At 38.8% G+C, this 17,804-nt stretch overlaps 1 protein-coding gene across 1 annotated transcript in view; it reads left to right on the forward strand.

Moving 5' to 3' along the window:
• The first annotated feature begins 684 nt into the window (after positions 1-684).
• CPB1 (carboxypeptidase B1 (tissue)) overlaps positions 685-17,804 on the forward strand; it is a 20,896-nt gene continuing 3,776 nt past the window's right edge. Inside the window, exons 1-9 of the mRNA XM_009699615.1 lie at positions 685-755; positions 862-937; positions 2,545-2,669; positions 5,115-5,214; positions 6,727-6,828; positions 8,206-8,307; positions 10,585-10,695; positions 10,794-10,884; positions 11,623-11,825. Coding sequence (XP_009697917.1) covers positions 685-755; positions 862-937; positions 2,545-2,669; positions 5,115-5,214; positions 6,727-6,828; positions 8,206-8,307; positions 10,585-10,695; positions 10,794-10,884; positions 11,623-11,825 — 981 coding nt within the window. The remainder of the gene's footprint in view (positions 756-861; positions 938-2,544; positions 2,670-5,114; positions 5,215-6,726; positions 6,829-8,205; positions 8,308-10,584; positions 10,696-10,793; positions 10,885-11,622; positions 11,826-17,804) is intronic.

Consider the following 17,804-nt stretch of genomic DNA (forward strand, 5'->3'; position numbering starts at 1 on the left):
TAAATTAGAGAATATGCAAGAATCAATGAATGTATTATGTGGAGTATGTGTACAACACTACTGTGACTAGAAATTTCTACACTCTGAGTTCTGTAGACACCTGACTTTTACTCATAAGTTTTAGTGAAGTGACTGTGCAAAGAACAAGTTCAATACTTTTCTTCTCTGTTGGGGAAAAAAAAAGATAATTGGTACATCCCAACTGTGTTTTCCTTTGTCAGAGTCAGCCCCATATTATTCAGGAAGAGAGACAATGCTGTGTGGTCAAGATCAGTCACACTGCAACAACATCTGATAGACATCTACCATTACATAAAGTAACAATAAAGTATTATAAAATTTGTAATCCAGCAACCAAACGATTCCCCCCCAAAAAAAAATTAATCAAAATTCACATACAACAGAAAAGAACAAAGTAAATTAAATTCACTTTCTCATATCGAGACTTTATCTAGCTCACATAGCAAGATTCTTTAGCCAGCCTCCCTCGAGACTTTCAGCTGTTTTCACAGCTGTGGGGTAAAACACACATTATAAATAGTATGCAAATAAAAAAAAGCCAAGGGAATAATCTATCAGTTGATCAGTGGGTTGTTCTGGTGTATACTTGATAAAAAGCAGGACAAAACAGGTTATAAAAGCAGCACAGAAGAACTGAAAACCTGGGTTTTTTTCTTTAAAAAGATGTGGGGGCTTTTGGTTCTCATAGGTGCTGCAGCTGTTTCTGCTCACCTGCAGGATCTTGCCTTTGATGGGTGAGAACAGACATCAAGTTTTATATTTGCACAATTTCTTCTCCATGAGCAAAAGCCTTTCAATTGACTTACCTGTTTCAAATCCAATCTTTTTCTCCCCTTTCAGGCAGAAGGTGTTTCGTGTGATTCCGCAGAATGATGAGCAGGTGGAAATCATCAATTCCCTTGCCAGCAACATGCAGGTAAAGAACTCGGGGAAGGGTCTATATTGCATTTGAAAGGAACATTTCTCCTTTTGTTCAACTAACATATATCTTAAAACCAAAATCATGCTACTGAATTAAAGACCTCATCTTGATTCCGTTCAAGTCAGCTGGAGTGTTTCTTCAGAAGGAACAGGACAATGTGATAAAGGTAGAGCTATACAAATACATTCCGATACCTTCCTAGAGAGTTTGGTTAACCCAGTCTGAATATCAAAGTGCCCACCAGAATTTATTAATAGAAAAAGTTAATTTGAAACGCTGTATTCAGTGTGGGGTGCTTTCAAGAATGTATTAGACAACACATGGAAATTCCAACTACCAGAACTTTTACCATTATAGGCAAAACATTTTGCTCATGTAAATAATCTAAAAATCCATACTTCCAACAAAATGAACTTTTCTTTGGCCTCTAGTATCTCATGTCATCTTTTCTTCTCTGACTTCCCTTTAAAGCTTCCTTTCTCTCCAACCAAGCTGCATGTTTCTTACTGACCTTGATGTAGATATATGATGACACGATGACATGAGGAAAAACAATAAAGACAGCAAATGTGTTTTCAATATTTCTCTTCAGCTTTGATGTTGTAAAATAGCTGTTGGTGAAAAAGACACCACTATCTGTAGGATGAAAGGATGGTATTTTTAATGAAGTACAGATGTGGAGAACTATCATCAACAGGCTAGTATAGCATGCTGGAAGAGTTTTCTGTAGAAGAATATACTATTGGTATGATGCTGCCAATATTAAGAAAATTAATATACTGTTCTTGCTTTTAAGTCTGTAATATAAAGGGATTGTTTGTTTTCTTTTAAGCAAAGAAAAGATGCCTGAAGTACCATTGTTATACAGACCAATCAGTCAGGACCGACATAATAGTATATCACGGAATGAATAGTCATCTCACTTGAAGACACACAGTTCATGAATTAGCCCATCAGCTGTAATTTTCTTGGGGGAGAATAATTGGCCTTTAATAGGGCACTAAATCCAGAAGTCTGGAAGCTGACTTCAGTAAAAATATGTGAAATAGTAATAGCACTGTTGTTTGTCCACCCTGAGCTAAACATCTTCCAAAGGTGCAGGTTCCTTATACCAACTTTAATGAACTAAGTCTTAAAAGCACTCATACAGACAATAGTCTTTCCCAGCTGATTCATGTAAAGTATTCATGTAGCATCCCTCTGCCACTGAATCAGGAGTCCATTTCTGTCTAATGCTTATAGGCAAAAACCTCCAATGAAATCTGTACAAAGAATGAAAGTAGTTGTAAAGATAGTTGTAAAATTCACAAGCCTGTTTGCACTCAGATGCTGTAGAATACTTGGCATTTGTGAAACTGTTACTGGCATCTCCAGAATTCTGCCATATAAATTGCAGGACCTAATAAAATCTTCTTAATCAATTTCCAGATAAAATTTGGGTTGATACTTCTGGCAAGCAAGGTTGGATCAGTGTAATAGGATAGGAATGAAATTCAGTATATTAATCACAATCAACATCACCATCACACATACACCCACCTAAAAATCACAGCCATATGTATGTATTTATTTGTTTATGTATTCATTTGGCCTTCTTTCAGGTTGACTTTTGGCAGCCAGACTCTGTCACACTGGTAAGGCCAAAAATGCAAGTTGATTTCCGAGTTGAAGCTGACAAGTCTTTTGAGGTTGAAGATATTTTGATAGAAAGTGGAGTGGAGTATAGGTAAGTTTGTTCTCACTACTGTATTTAGACTAGAAGGAGATAAAATCCTGGGGAAAATGTGTTTGATCTTTTCATATTGGTCAACTAATCTTCCTGTCACAAACGTCATCCCTCCTGTGGATGCCTCTACTGGGTTCAGCTTTTCTATGGCAGTTCAAAAGGACTGTAGCTACTCTGCGTTAAAGGGGTGAGGTAAAATCTTGATAGAGGTAAGAGACAGGGAGCAGAGACTTACTACCAGGAATTTCCCCGAGGTGAAAGCTCACTGCAGTACCCAAAGCTGGAGTACAGAGGGAACAAGAAAGACTTCCCATGGAAGACAAAATGCAGCAAAGGTCTAGAAAGAGCCAGAAAGTACACCAGATGGGTTTGCCTGACAGTATCAGGGAACTGAAGCCAGAAAATGGTGAGGCCCAAGGGCCACCATGAGGGGTTCCCCACTGAGTTCTCTAAGCTGCAGAACGATAGCTAGAGGGGCAAAAAAACCTCAACTGATGACAAAGAGAAAACAATTGCCAGGTGAAGGGTCAAGGGAGTGGGGAGAACAAATTCCCAGGACAGCCTTGGGCTTACTCAAGTCACACAGCAGATCCATGGCAAAGATTTCTCCAAAGAGAGTGCTCTTAATTGGCTTAAATATTTCATAAGTATATTACCCAAAAGTAAAACCCCTGAGTTTCCATGACAGAATACAACTGCAGCATAAGTGGAGGGAACAGACCACACTACCACCTTACACATCACTGAGAACAGAAGCATTGTAGTGAGTAGCACTAATGGGAGAGTAAGGAGAAAAGATCACGACCATGCAACTGCTTATATTTCATATCTTCCAATCACTGTGCAAGCATTACCAAGGATGAGAAGTTGACTTTGGGCTGAAGTGGAGTGGGGTTGTCTGTCTTCATTTCTCCTTTAGCCCCATCTGAGCATCACAAATTGGCTCAGCCCAGCTTGATTTATCAGGCTCCTTCAATGTGCAATGGATATTCTGTCAACATCATGTACTCAGACACTGAAAGTCAGTATTACTTGATCAAATTCTCATGACTTCATTTGGCTGAGTGGAGAGTTTTTGTCTCTCAGCCCCATTGTTGTTGCCACCAGACCAAACTCCTTGATTGGACACCACACAGTTCTCATGAAACAGAACTTTTATGATCTGCTAAATCCAAGGATAATCCATCCCTAAACTTACAGGCCTTATGTTAACCATGGCTGATCTGAATGCCGCTGGGGTAACAGAATCTAAAAACACTCTAGAAGAAACCATTTTCCATAATGCCACAGCCCACATACAGCACAGGAATCTAATTTCAGTGGAATTTCCTCTTTGGCAAAGGAGGAGTTACTCTACATGTGTTAGTTTTTCCTATAATATTCATGAACTCCCTCAGGTCCATACACAAATCTTTTGATTGCAACAAAGGCCATAATGTCTGGAAGGCGTCCCTGACAAACTTGAGTGGAGCGTCCTTGTGACAACCCAAGCCGTTACAATTCTTTTGAAGTGCAGCTGCAGCACCATGACATCATGTCAATGTAGTCATTTGCACTGTTTGTTCTGAAGGCTGGTGGTGCCTCGCAAACTGGCCTCCTGCCCTTCTATCCAAATCACAAATGATCAAGGACATATCCTGGACGAGTGAGATTTGTAAGAATGTTAAGACAAGCACTGGAAAAACAAGAGACTTAATTTTTTGATAGCCAAGGTTGAAATATAAGCAGAAGGTCCTCAAGAGTATGCTTGACAATGAGCTATGCCTTTGTGTCAGCCCCAGGGAAAGATGAACCAGAGAGATCCAACCAATCCAAACAGGATGCTGGGATTTTCTTGCCATTGTGTGTTCCACTTTAATAGCCCACCTCACATGCAGTAAAGTAGCTTGGGGGATGGATAATGCCACCTACAAGAGAGCTGTCAAACCACACCTAAACTTTGGAAGCATGGTTTGATGGAGAATTTCATTAGGCAAACATGTCTGGGTTGCTGCATGGGAGTGTTATGTTGCAGCAGTCTAACTCCTCCAGTGCCACAAGTTCAAAGGAGTGCCCTTTTCCTATTGAGGCAGAGGCAATCTGGCAACATGAGGTCAGCTCAGAGCTCATTTTCTACGCATACTCTGTCTCAGCATTGCCATTCTTCCTAAACCAAACTGTTGCCACCCTGGAGGTTTATTAGTATGGGAGTAAGTAGGCAGGTACTAATTAGGAGGAACCTATTGCTCCCTGACCGTTCTGGTGGCAAGGTTGAGGCAGGAAGTAGGTTGCAACTTGAACCTAATGTATCTTATTTTCAAATGCATAAATCAAGCCCCGCACATTTCACTTCACAATCCATGTGGCCTTAATTCCAGGAAGACCTTGAAATGTCTACCTGGTGCTTACTTTCCTGCCAGCAAATTGTATGTTTCTCTTTGCACTTTTCATGGTGCTCTATTGTAGAGTTCTGATTGACAATCTGCAGGCCGCGCTGGACGCCCAGTTTGACAGCAAAGCTCGTACTGCCAGACACAGCTATGAAAAGTACAACAACTGGGAAACGGTAAAATCTAGAAGTTTACCAGTTTATCAGCTTGGTACTTTAGCCTCTGTAGTCAAAATGGCTTCTGATATGCTTCCAGCCTCCTTCCCTTTTCCTCTTCTGCTCCATCCATTAATATGATAATTCCTTCTCCAAACTCTCCTTCCTCCTTATTGCTCCGTACAGAGTTAATCTGTATAACCCAACTTCCTACACCTATCTCCTCTACTTCTGCTTCCAGTGCTGCAAGGAAACTCTGGCAGAAATCCGATGACCAGGCTGACATGCTCCACTACTAATTTGCGCTTTCCTTTTCACTCCTTCTCCCATCTCCTCTGCTAAAAACCTTGATTCCATTCCCTGCTCCAGTTCTAGCTCTTCATCTTCCATCATAAGATCTCCCCTCCTCCCTCCTTTTTCACAGCCATGCTCATTTTTCCTGACACGTAATCTGGACCATGTCACTCTTCACATCCTTGCAATGGCTCCTTATCATCCATTGCACCACAGTTCTTAAAAGTATGTCAATCTCCCTTTCATGTCTTTCCTTGCAAAAAGCTCTCATTTTTATGCTGATCATTGCCCACTAAGCACCTGTTACATTTTCAAAGAAGAAAATTTGTATTTCCTCTGCAGGTGATATCTACAGAACATATACAGAACTAACCAACTTTCTTCCACCAGAACTTACCTTAAAAAAAGTCTCCTTTTACAAGGCTAGTTAAAGATAAGAACAAAACCTCCTCTGACTCTGCAAAGGTTATTGGCATGCAAAAAAACACCAACATCCATAATGTCAACCATTATTTCTAGTATTTCCTTGTCAGTTTGTCTAGACCTGTCTGCTGTTTCCTGCCTTTTTCTTAGTTCATAGATAGCTCTTTCGGCGTGAAATACTTTTTTGTGTGGATGTGACAACTTTTTTGTGAGCTTCTGAAGACACCTGTAACAAACGGAATCTGCTCCAATATTAAGATAATAAAGGCTGTTATTACTTCCCTTAAATAGTAAATAGAATGAAGGAGATAGATAGTCTTTCTTTTGTATCTGGCTTTGGTGGACTGTTCCTACAAATCTATGTCCAGCACTTCTGCCAGTCATTAAAGAATGATGATGAATAAAAGAGCCATGAAACTGAAAAACATTACAATGCGTAGGAGATTTAAGGCATTCAATCTACTTAGCTTAAGAAGGAAAACAGTTTTCTTTTCTTAAGAGAGTTTAAGGGGTGACAAGGTCATAACTATATACGGTCAGCATTCAAAGTGTTTTGTAATCCACCAGCCATACTCCAATGATGGGTTTAGATAAATTCACTCTAGAAAATCTTAATTCAGACATATAGCTGTAGTACAAGTAGGAACTGATTCTTGGAAATCTACTAACTGTATTAAATATTAGGTCAAGTTAGATGCTCAGAAGGACCATTCTGGCTTGAAGTCTGTGAATTAATTAGCCTGGACCTGAGGAACAGAGACATCAGTAAATTTAACCTCCAGAGACATAAGTAAATTTAACCTCCTTATTAAACAGATAGCTGCTTGGACTGCTGATATTGCTGCTCAGAACCCAAACCTTGTCTCTCGCAGTGTAATTGGGAAAACATATGAAGGACGGCCAATGTACCTTCTCAAAGTAAGTGCTTTGATTTCTTTGTGCCAGACTTTTCCTCTGTTAACCCCCACAAGATTATGATGTCTATTAAAACATCAATGACACTAAGACAGTAATATACATTTTGCAGAAAATCTAATACATTTTGTTCACTACTACTATGATTTTTTTCAACTTCGAAGATTTTTTTTTTAAAGGGGCATAATGAACTATTAGAAGTTCAGACATATAAATTCAACCACTCTTGTGAGAGCTTGTTTAAATGATCATCTACCTTTATGTTCTCTCCATCTGTTATTTGTAAACACAATTACTCTAAAAGGATCTATAAACATCAGTCTCTTTAGCAATAGGCAACAAATTTGTTTGTATCTTCATCATATATAATTTTGTGCTGGTTTTGGCTGGGGTAGAGTTAATTTTCTTCACAGTAGCTGGTATGGGGCTATGTTTTGGATTTGTGCTGGAAACAGTGCTGATAACATAGGGATGTTTTAGTTATTGCTGAGCAGTGCTTACATAGCGTTGAGGCCTTTTCTGCTTCTCACCCCACCCCACCAGTGAGGAGGCTGGGGGTGCACAAGGAGTTGGGAGGGGACACAGCCAGGACAGCTGACCCCAGCTGACCCAAGGGATATCCCATACCGTATGGCGTCATGCTCAGCAATAAACTAGGGGGAAGGTGGGCTGGGGACTGCTGCCTGGGGACTGACTGGGCAATTGTGTTCATTTGCATCACTTGTCTTCCTTGGCTTTTATTTCTCTCTCTTTGTTATTTTACTTTTCATTATTATTATTATTATTGCTATTATTATCCTATTTTATTTTATTTCAATTACTAAACTGTTCTTAACCCATGAGTTTTCTCACTTCTACTCTTCCAGTTCTTTTCCCCCATCCTGCTGGGGGAGTGGGGTGTGAGCAAGCAGCTGTGTGGTGCTTAGTTGTCAGCTGGGGTTAAACCATGACCATTTTTTTCGCATAACTCTTATGAATAAATATGTTAAGATGACTTAAATAAAGGTGAAAGGATAAAGATCACTTGACCAAAATTGCATAAGCATTTACAATAATATATCATTCAAACAAACAAGATCAAGTCTTAGAGACACTACAGGAAATAAATCAACAGTGCAGAATAATCAAGTAATTGGGGGAGGGAGGGAAGATTATCTACATTAATAAAAATGAAATTATTAAGAGTCTATTGTTTTAGCTTGAATATTATGGTCAGCTACAGCTGAGAGCACTCCATAGATTTCAATTTAATCAAGGAATGCCATATTTGTATAAAGGTTGACTTTTTAGGTCAGCAAGCTGACTCACTTGTTCTGCATACAAATGATTTTGTTCAAGACTTGGGGGTTTTTGTGTTGTGTGTGTTTGTTTTTTTTCTAGATGGGAAAAAGTGGTCCAAATAAGAAGGCCATCTTTATGGATTGTGGTTTCCATGCAAGAGAGTGGATCTCCCCTGCTTTCTGCCAGTGGTTTGTGAAAGAAGTCAGTAAACTTAATGATGAAAAAATATTTTACAGAATGCAACTATGTTTAAGAAAATCTTAAGTCAGCAGCAGGAGCTGAGGCCACTGCAGGTTGCCTTTTTACCTCTAAACACCTGTCTACATATCCCTTCTCTTAGATGGTTAGGGTGTAACTACTTAAACCAGTTCTTAATGGTTGGACCTGTAATCTTTCAGCAGCTTAAGATTACCTAAAAGCATGTGTAAGAGGTACTGACAACTACAAGGGTTACTTACAGTCTGTAAATTCCTTTTTGCACAGAGAACTGTGAGAGACAAGCAAACAGGTCTAGTAACACTATAAACATAGTCATGTTCTTTACATACTCATAATGAGTAGGAAATAAGGAAATTTAAGGGCACATCAGAAGGCATCTGAATGCCCGTCAGAACAGCAGTCTTCTTACAGTGTCAGGTGCTGTGTTCCCTGCAACCAGCTTTACTCAGTAAAGCAACAGAGAGGATGGAAACCTACACTCAGCTGAGCACAGAGTGCACTGAGGAAATGTACCCAAGAGAGGAGGAAGACTATAGATGAAGCTCCCTAAAGTCCACTCAGGAAGAGGGAAATGCATGTACATCCCTTTGAGCTGCCACTTCAGAATGTACAGAAAGGTCTTTAAAACATGAAATCATATTCAGGAAAGAGCTGCACAGGTGAAATTAGTGTCACTTCAGGCTGGGATACTTTGGGCCTTGAATTAAACAATTTTATCTATCATCTCCTTTGTCTTTTCCTTCTCCTTATCACCAGCATAAAGCAATTGGGAATTACCAAATGCTGCACAGTCTTCTCTACAGAGAAGAGGTACATTCCCCCTCAGCAGAGGGAGATCAGTCAGCTTAGCAGAACAACTCACTGTTTGGATCTCAAATTTTGTAAGAATTCCTGCTTGAAGATTAAAAGAAAAACAAACCCAGAAGCAGCAGCTGGGATTTAAAACCCAAGTAAAGGAAAGCCAAAGTACGTGAGTGAGCCACGCTGGCAGAGGCATTGGTGGCAAGCACAATCTCAGCCTTACCAGACAGCCATGCGGTTTTGTGTAGGGAGCAGTGGAAATTGAAAATGACATCTCAGTGGACTCAATGGGAATGTGATTTCATTATCTCCTAATAAGGCTGCAGACAGTATGTGCTACCATTTTTCTCTTAGCAATTCACGTCACTACAGCTGTCATTTTCACTGTCTGGTCACTTAATTCATGGCTATACCTGACACCAGCAGTGGCTCTGCTCAGTGGATCCAAGCGCGGATAGACAGAAGCACTTTAAAAATGCAGTCCACTGAGTGTCATCAGCGATTCACTTGGGATTGCTTCGAGACTTGAAATTAAAAAATAAAATAGAGAAAAACATGAACAAGGTGAATTGTTATATGTATCTCCAAAAAAACCGCCAAGCATAAAAAAACAAAACAGGAAAAAGTAAGTTCTAGTGATCTGAAACTGCTTTTCTAGATTCCACATCCAACCTTCCCACTTGCTAGTTACAGGACAAAAGAGTCCTTTCTCCGTTGCATTGCTCCCTGTGTTGTCCTTTATGTCTGTCTAAAGGAAATATGGGTGCAACATATTTCTTAGAGCAAATTTCCCTGATCACTGCATGCTCCCTCAACATTGATATAAATCTGAGAAGAAGCATACAAAGTGCCAGGCCATGAACTATTAGGATATACAGGTTTATGGCAGGAGTTCTTATGTTTGTTATTTAATATATGTGTCTGAAAAAGTGCAGGGAAAAGTCCACCTCCCTATGAATATGTGCATCCACAGCATTATGACTGGAAATGTGTTGGATGTTCTTTGGAAATATTCTCTATAATTTTGGTTATTGATGAAATTTCTCTGCACAACAGATATTAAAAAAGGGAATAATCATTTGTCCTTCTCACATGTATTAAACCTTTAAAGTGACAGGAGAATATATGGACGGGAAATTTGCTTTGTCTGTAAACAAGAAGCTAGTAGATGGAAATCTCTTTCCTGTGATTTATTATCCTGTTCAAAATCAACATTGCTTTGCCATATAATTTATCTACCAGAATAAGATGGCTTTCTAACAGCAGTGTGGTTTGAGTCAGTGTAAATCCTCTAAGTGTATGTAATGTCACAAAGCTGCCATCTCACATGGTGGAGTGACCTAGATGACTTTGCCCACCATGTTTATTAATTCCTGATCCAGACCCAGGCCTTAAATACACACAGGAGATACAGATCTATGAAGGCATCATCAACTTTTTCTACTTTTCCCCAACTAGGCTGTTGAGACCTATGGAAAAGATACTGTCATGACCACACTTCTCAATAGCCTGGACTTCTATGTTTTGCCTGTTGTTAATATTGATGGTTACGTTTACACTTGGACAAATGTAAGTACATTCTTCTTTCTCAAGAAGAGTATTGCTGTAAAAGCCAACCGTTAGAACTTTCACTTAGTTTTGATCTATGCTTCACCATTCTACTTCAGGACCGCATGTGGAGAAAGACACGCTCTAAAAATGCTGGTAGCCGTTGCCTTGGTACAGATCCCAACAGGAATTTTAATGCTGGCTGGTGCAGTAAGTGTCTCCTAACAATAGCTGCAAGCAATCACACAGGGGTGCAACAGCCAAGATACTTAATTATGGCTTTTCCCTACCTGATGGTTGGTCCAGCTCAAGCTTGAGTGAAGACCACCAGTATAGCATTGTGGAGTAGCTTGTGTTCAATGTTTGGAGCAGTTTTGGACAAAAAACAGACTTTGGTTACTAGCATCATCAGTATGTGGCTAGATCTATGAACATTTATATATATACACACACATGCATATATATATACACACATATACACTTACACACATGTATACGCACACATATACATATATATATATATATACACACATACGCACGTCTATGAGTTCAGAACAGAAACCAAAAGAGTTTTCTTTTGGTTTGTTTCACTCGGTGGAGAGGGTCTCTTCTGAGTGGTTTCCACTTGGCTGTTCCTGGAAGCATCCTAGAAATGGGGGAGATGTGCAAGGAGAGGACTGTTAGGTACTGAAGCAAATCAATATCCCAAATTAGTTACATAATATAGGGCTTTACATCAATACTCATGTTCCTCCAACTATGGACACTGCACAGGGCATATTTATTTAATGCCCAGTGTCTTAACTGTGCAATAAAATATTCTCTCCTCTGATATGGCATCTGTGTCAGTAGGATTTCCAAGGCTTATCTACAAAAGTGGTGTAACATGACTCTCCTAACAACCAGCTTTTTTCATTAAATACTCATTAAATTCACCTTTCTTCCCAGCTCTTGGGGCTTCAAAAAGCCCCTGTGATGCCACTTACTGTGGCTCTGCACCTGAGTCTGAAATGGAGACCAAGGCTTTGGCTGATTTCATTCGTGAACATGTTTCTACAATCAAGGCATACTTGACAATTCACTCCTATTCCCAGCTGCTGCTGTTTCCTTATTCATATACTTACAACTTACCATCAAATTACGAGGAACTGGTAAGTCTCTTTGTCATTTTGACATAACGAAAAGAATAAGTAAAAATCATCACTTGCTATTTAGGTCCATTTAACTTCAAGCAGTTTCTTAACATCTGGAAAGAATCTGTACTGCCAGTTTTGGAAAATACTTCAGTCTTTCATAGCCAGAACAAGGGAAAGCATGATGGCTTAAAGACAGTTCAAGCACAGGATAAACTTAAAAGCCTTATTTAATTTCCACATACACAATGAATTTGCCACAAGGTCAGGTCTGTCTTACAGTCATGCTATACAGAAATCCACTATGCTGTGCAGCGCTGCTGCTTCCTGACTCAAGAGGTTGTGTGTATGTAGCTTTAATACATGACATAGAAACATTATGCCCTGTAAGTCAAGCTAACAGCTTGATAGATTGTAATAACTGTGAAATGACTGAACTGGTATCATCAACAGTAGACAAGGATCTCTGTGTATCACTTCCTACAGAACTTTAGTTCTCACTGGAGTAAAACTGTGAGACTCCTGTTGATACAGGTTCAGGACAACCAGGCAGGTTTTGTCAAAAGAATAATTAAAAAGTTAGATACGAAACAGGTAAAAAGTTTCAGTTTTGAGGCCTTCCTAAATAGGCCAGGATTCAAACACACCTTTTATTTGGAAGAGGAGAGGATGAATGTGGTGTTTTAAAAGACAATGCCCCTTTTATTTATCCTAGAGAAAGGCCAGATCCTAATGCCACTAAATAGGAGAACAACAGTCTGCAATATTTTTTTTTTATCCTTAAAAACAGGGAGAGGGGTTAAAACTATTAAATGTGCACAAAAGTTGTAAACATTTTATAAGGCCAAAAATCAACAATCATGAATAATGAAATTACTTCAGTTCTTTGGCATATTAGCAATTAGAAGCTGTTGGCAGGGAAAACAACATAGCAAAACAAAACAAATAAATCTTGATTCCCCCTCTTTCCTGGATGCTGCCAAAAGTCCAAGGCAGCAACACTTATGTGTTGCTCTGCTGTGCAGGTTTGACAGATTTATGAGCGCTCCCAAATAGAAGTCATGATTCTGAAGCACAGATACAAACTGAGGCCAAAAGTGAAGTTTCTTGTTATATTTTTGCAGCTTAAAAGAGAGGATGAAATTAAGATGATTTTATTTTCTGAATTTATAGTCCAGAAATTTTTTATTGTAATTATTCCAGGGAATTGTAGTAATTTCTTGTCTTCAGTTTTTACAAAAGCTTCACATTTCACACATTGCAGTCAGTCTAAAGTAATAAAACAACACAAAACACTTGAAGCTGCTTTGTTGTCAAGGTCACAAAGTTCCCATGTGTTAAAAATTTGCATGACTTTCTGCTCAGTATTTTTAATCAAGAGCAAATGTGATGGAACATAACTAAAAGTACAGCATGTTTCTCACAGTATTAAATGGAAAAAGTTTACATTAACAGCTGATTATTAAAACAATCCCTAACAATAAGAAAGAATCTATGTTCTTTTCTAGGTTTTCAAATTCTTTATTAAATTAAAATTTTATAGTAGCAATGTTCTATTCTAATACACAGTAAAATTTAATGAATCACCTGTACTAAGGTTCTACAATTTTCATCAATAAAAACTCTTCTTTCCTGCCATAGAGAACAATTCTGCTATTACCATTCAGCATAAAAAATAAATAGCTCAGGAATGCAGGCTATATATTTCTTTCAACCATTTGATTTCACTTTGTAAGTTGGTCTTTCCAACATCACTTTATCCTGTATTTTAAATCAGGCACACTGATCCCAGAGGGAGTTCCATTATTTTCCACTAGAAAGCAATCACAAATCTCACCACCATGACAAGGTGACCTTATGATTGTTTTTCACGTCTTAGTTAAGGGAAAATATTTCCTCTATTGGTGATTCCAACAAAAAGACAGCAGGATCCCAGAGGTGCTCAACTTGTGCAGTATCTGATTTTAACAAGGGAAGACTTCTTGCCGAATATCCTTCTTTTGGAGAATGAGATCAGAGTATCACCCAATCAACATTGCCTGTAATTGAGATAATTAAACAGAACGGGCCTAATTCACTCCAATGTCACTGAATTAAATAAAAAGATTGACTTCAACAGACTCTGGGTCAGGTTCGAAAATGCAGCTTTTCCAGTTAGTTCAAATAACTAAAACACATTCATTTAAGCTGTGACTAAGGAAAATTTAAGATTTTCAATCAACAATTGTACTTGCTTGAAATGAGACAGCTACAAAAAGAGGTATTATTTTTATACCCATTGCTGTGTTTCACGTCTAAAAGTTCTATCTAGATTTAATATTTAGAAAAGAGCTGAAGAATAAGAATCTCAACTTTTAATAGACATTTTTGGGGCCAATAAAGAGATCATAAACGATTCTGCAAATGAAGAAGCAAAATTTATAGTGCTATTATCTTACCTTAGATGTTATTTTTACTCTGATAGATCTAATAGATTAAAGGAAATACAGTCACAATTTCTTATCTCTTTCAGTGAGCAACTGGACATGTGCTTAAACAAAACCTCACATGTCTGCTTATCATTAACAACATTTTGTTCCATTGTATTTAATTAAAGGTAGCATAATACCATGGGGCTTATGCTGCATTCCGGTGTTTGAGATACAGAAGGGCACAAAAATTGAGTAATTTGAGGTTGAAGACACTAAGTCTGCAGAAGAGAAAGATCTAGAGAACGCTTGTACCTTCCTTTCCTGCAAGTGTACTGAACAGCGTGTCCTCGGGGCTCAAAAGACCTTTTCTGTTCACAGCCTCAAGAAATCACCAGAAGGCAAAAAAACTCTTCTGTTTTTGGTTTCTTAGGTAGAATAGGGCACTCTGAGAATCCTAGATGTCCTTTATGCTCCACTGCATTGCCATAGCAAATCAGAACAACCTCAAAGTTACTGTAACTTACTTTGAGTCAGGGATTAGAACCATTCCTCAACCACTCCCAGCCCTGGAGTGTAAAACATGATGAAAGTCATGTATGTCCTTTCCTTCCCACAACTTCCCACTCTTCTCCTTAGATGCAAGAGGGTCTCTAAGGATCTCAGCCCCACAGCTCACAGGGTTTTTCCCAAAACTTTTCTCCCTTTACTCATGGTGGTTGTTTTGTATCCTGCCCCTCACCCCGGGGTGTTGCACAAAACTTTCTCTGCTATCCAAACAATACTTGAACAACAAAAACAAAAAATACCCAAGACAGAAAAATCTAGGTCAGGAATTTCTCAGAAGTTACACAATATTCTTGTGATGACATCCTGAAAGAAATATATAGTCCTTTTGGTGAATCACATTTTGCCCGCTTCATAATTCTCTTGACTCATTCTTTACTATACCCTGGAGTGTTACCCTGCGCACAGAATACACACTTGAATCCATCTCCTACAGAGAACAGAAGTGTTAGCTTTTCACAATTAAAAAACATGTTTGGCAAGGCCATTATCTCTCCGCACCCCAAAAAAATTCTTTTCATCTTTATTTTACTGTTCAAATTTTTGTCATCTTGCAATAAAGGACTCTGTATTTAATCACACTTTTCATAAACAGTTCAGCCCATATTTTTTAATCAGTTCATATTTTGACCTTAGCTTCTTATTAGGTCACCCTATGCTTTCCTCATTTTCAACAGACAAATCTAGCATTATCCATTCTTGTTAGTATTTGAATTGGCTCTGAACTACAATTTGATAGAGCAGAGGAATGTGCATCATGCCCTTCTTTCCCTTCCAGGTTCAATTCCATCTCTCAGCTAAACAACAAACTCAGTGTCAAATAGACATCTGCAGCCAGCTCATACTCATTGTCAGATTAATGTATGTGTATTATTACAGTTTGGCAGGCTGTAGAATATTGTATTAATTTACAACCCAGGATAATTTTCTAGGCATGGGATTTCAGTTTGTATCACTTGAATGCATACTGGCCACATTGATTATTGTTTCAGCTTATCAAAATTCACCTTCTATATTGGGTTGGTCTAGCATTTCACTTCCTCTTAAGTGCTTAAAACAGGATATAGTAGAAAGCAGAGATATGCCCAGAGTCTGTGCAGCCTGCAAGAAGAGGGAATTTCAAATATATTGCATGACTTTGTGAATATCAGTCTGATTATTTAACCTGATGCCTGGGAGCAAAGTCCTGAATATGTTTAAGATATATGGAGACCTGTGGGAAGAATTTTGCAACAGCAAAAATTCTGCCATCTAAGAGACTTGGACATAGCAATGAGGAGTTGCAGCCTATGCTCTTGTTTCTGTGCTGTTGCAAACTCCTGTAATTGTACTACTTGTTACAAGTAAATATTGTTAAAGTCAATTGGGAAGCACAACAAACAGGAAAGTGGGCAGAAAAGCAATATTTGGAATTGGCTTCACAGCTCCTCCACCAAGTTTGCCACAACAGATGTCCGACAACAGAACTGTTCTGTACTGACCATCTTACAGTTGTGAAAAGGATGTTTTCAGTAGCAGCATCTTCCAGATGAAGCTCATGTATGAACCTGGCTGAAAGACAGGTGTAGGGTCCGACAGGTGTAGGGCACATTCACCCTAACTCAGTCACACTGAAAACCCTCTCACCAGGGATCAATTTCTTAAACACTCCGTGAGACTGACACAGAGCAACAGGCTTGTAAAGAAAGAAGCATCATACTAAAGTCCTCTACTTGGCTGAATTCCCTGGACTCACGGGAGACATGCTTAACTATGAGCAACAACAGAATAGTGAACTAAATTACACATCAGTCATGGACTCTTTTGAGGGGAGTCTGTTTTTATTGGCAAAACAAGAAGCCTCAGAAGTTTAGCTTCACTTGGCTAAAGCTAACTTTGTAAATACCACATTTTCAGACTTTCGTTACAAAGGAAGTTGAGGATCACTTAAGTAGCACATGAGACCAAGGTGAAGTGAAAATACAGTTTTCAGCCTTGGGCAAATCAGTTTGCAGTCCAGTGAGGGAAGAGAGCAAGAGGTCCAGTCAATCAGTGAAAAGGCTTCTCCAGATCACTGTCAGACTGTGAGGGCAAAGAGAGCTGTCCACATGCAGCAGCTGCATAATCAACATCCCTGAAGTGTTTCTAAACACTTGCTGCAATTTGCTGGCAAATCTAGCCTGGTGATAAAAGAGTAATATGAGGAAGATGCTCCCCAAAAATTTATCTATCAACACACAGAAGCTGCTTAGCCTGATAGTTTACCTTGTTAGTTCAAAACTCCAGATGTGGTGAGAAAGAGAGGCCAGTAACATATCTTTCATTAAAAGCTAATAACAAAAAAAAAAAAAAGGTTTAAAGGTTGTGAATTATGTAAGATAACGGCAACTGAGAACACAGTTCTGCTGCCTCACCAGCCCAGGCACTCTGTATACAAGATCAAGCAAAATATTAGTAATTGCTGTGTAAACACAGATGGGTGGTCAGAGCAGGGAATACTACCTTCTGCTAAAATGACCAGCTCTGTGGGTTCAGCTGCAAGTCAGAAGCTGAAAAGCCATTTCTGCTCCCAGTTACAAGGTATTAATTTGGAGTTATTTCTAGGACTTCAGGGCGCCAGTTGTTTCTCTGCTACTATAACTCTCAGCAAAATTTTCCTTGCAAGAGAGGGATTCTTAACAGTAAAAAAAACCCAACAACAAACCAAACTCCAAACAAACCACAACAAGCCAATTGTGCAAAGAGATCTAGAAAATCACTCAACAGCAGAGAGCATCCTCAAAGGTCAAAAAGATAAGGCTGTTTCTCCTTGCAGCTGTATTCCAAATAACATACAGGGTTGAAAATCCAAACCACTTTTCAAAAGCTAAATATCACTTTCCTTTTTGGAAAATGGTGGGAATTATTTATATACCTTTGCATAAATCTCCATGTTATTTCCTTTCTATGGGTGGTTTTGAGTAATTGTGCTATTTAAATAAAAAAAAAAGAAGGAAAAATCTTCCTCCTATTTTGTATTTATATTCAGAAGTAATGACTTAAT

Source organism: Cariama cristata, unplaced genomic scaffold, assembly GCF_000690535.1.
Source record: "Cariama cristata isolate BGI_N322 unplaced genomic scaffold, ASM69053v1 scaffold19914, whole genome shotgun sequence".
Taxonomy (NCBI): Eukaryota; Metazoa; Chordata; class Aves; order Cariamiformes; family Cariamidae; genus Cariama; species Cariama cristata.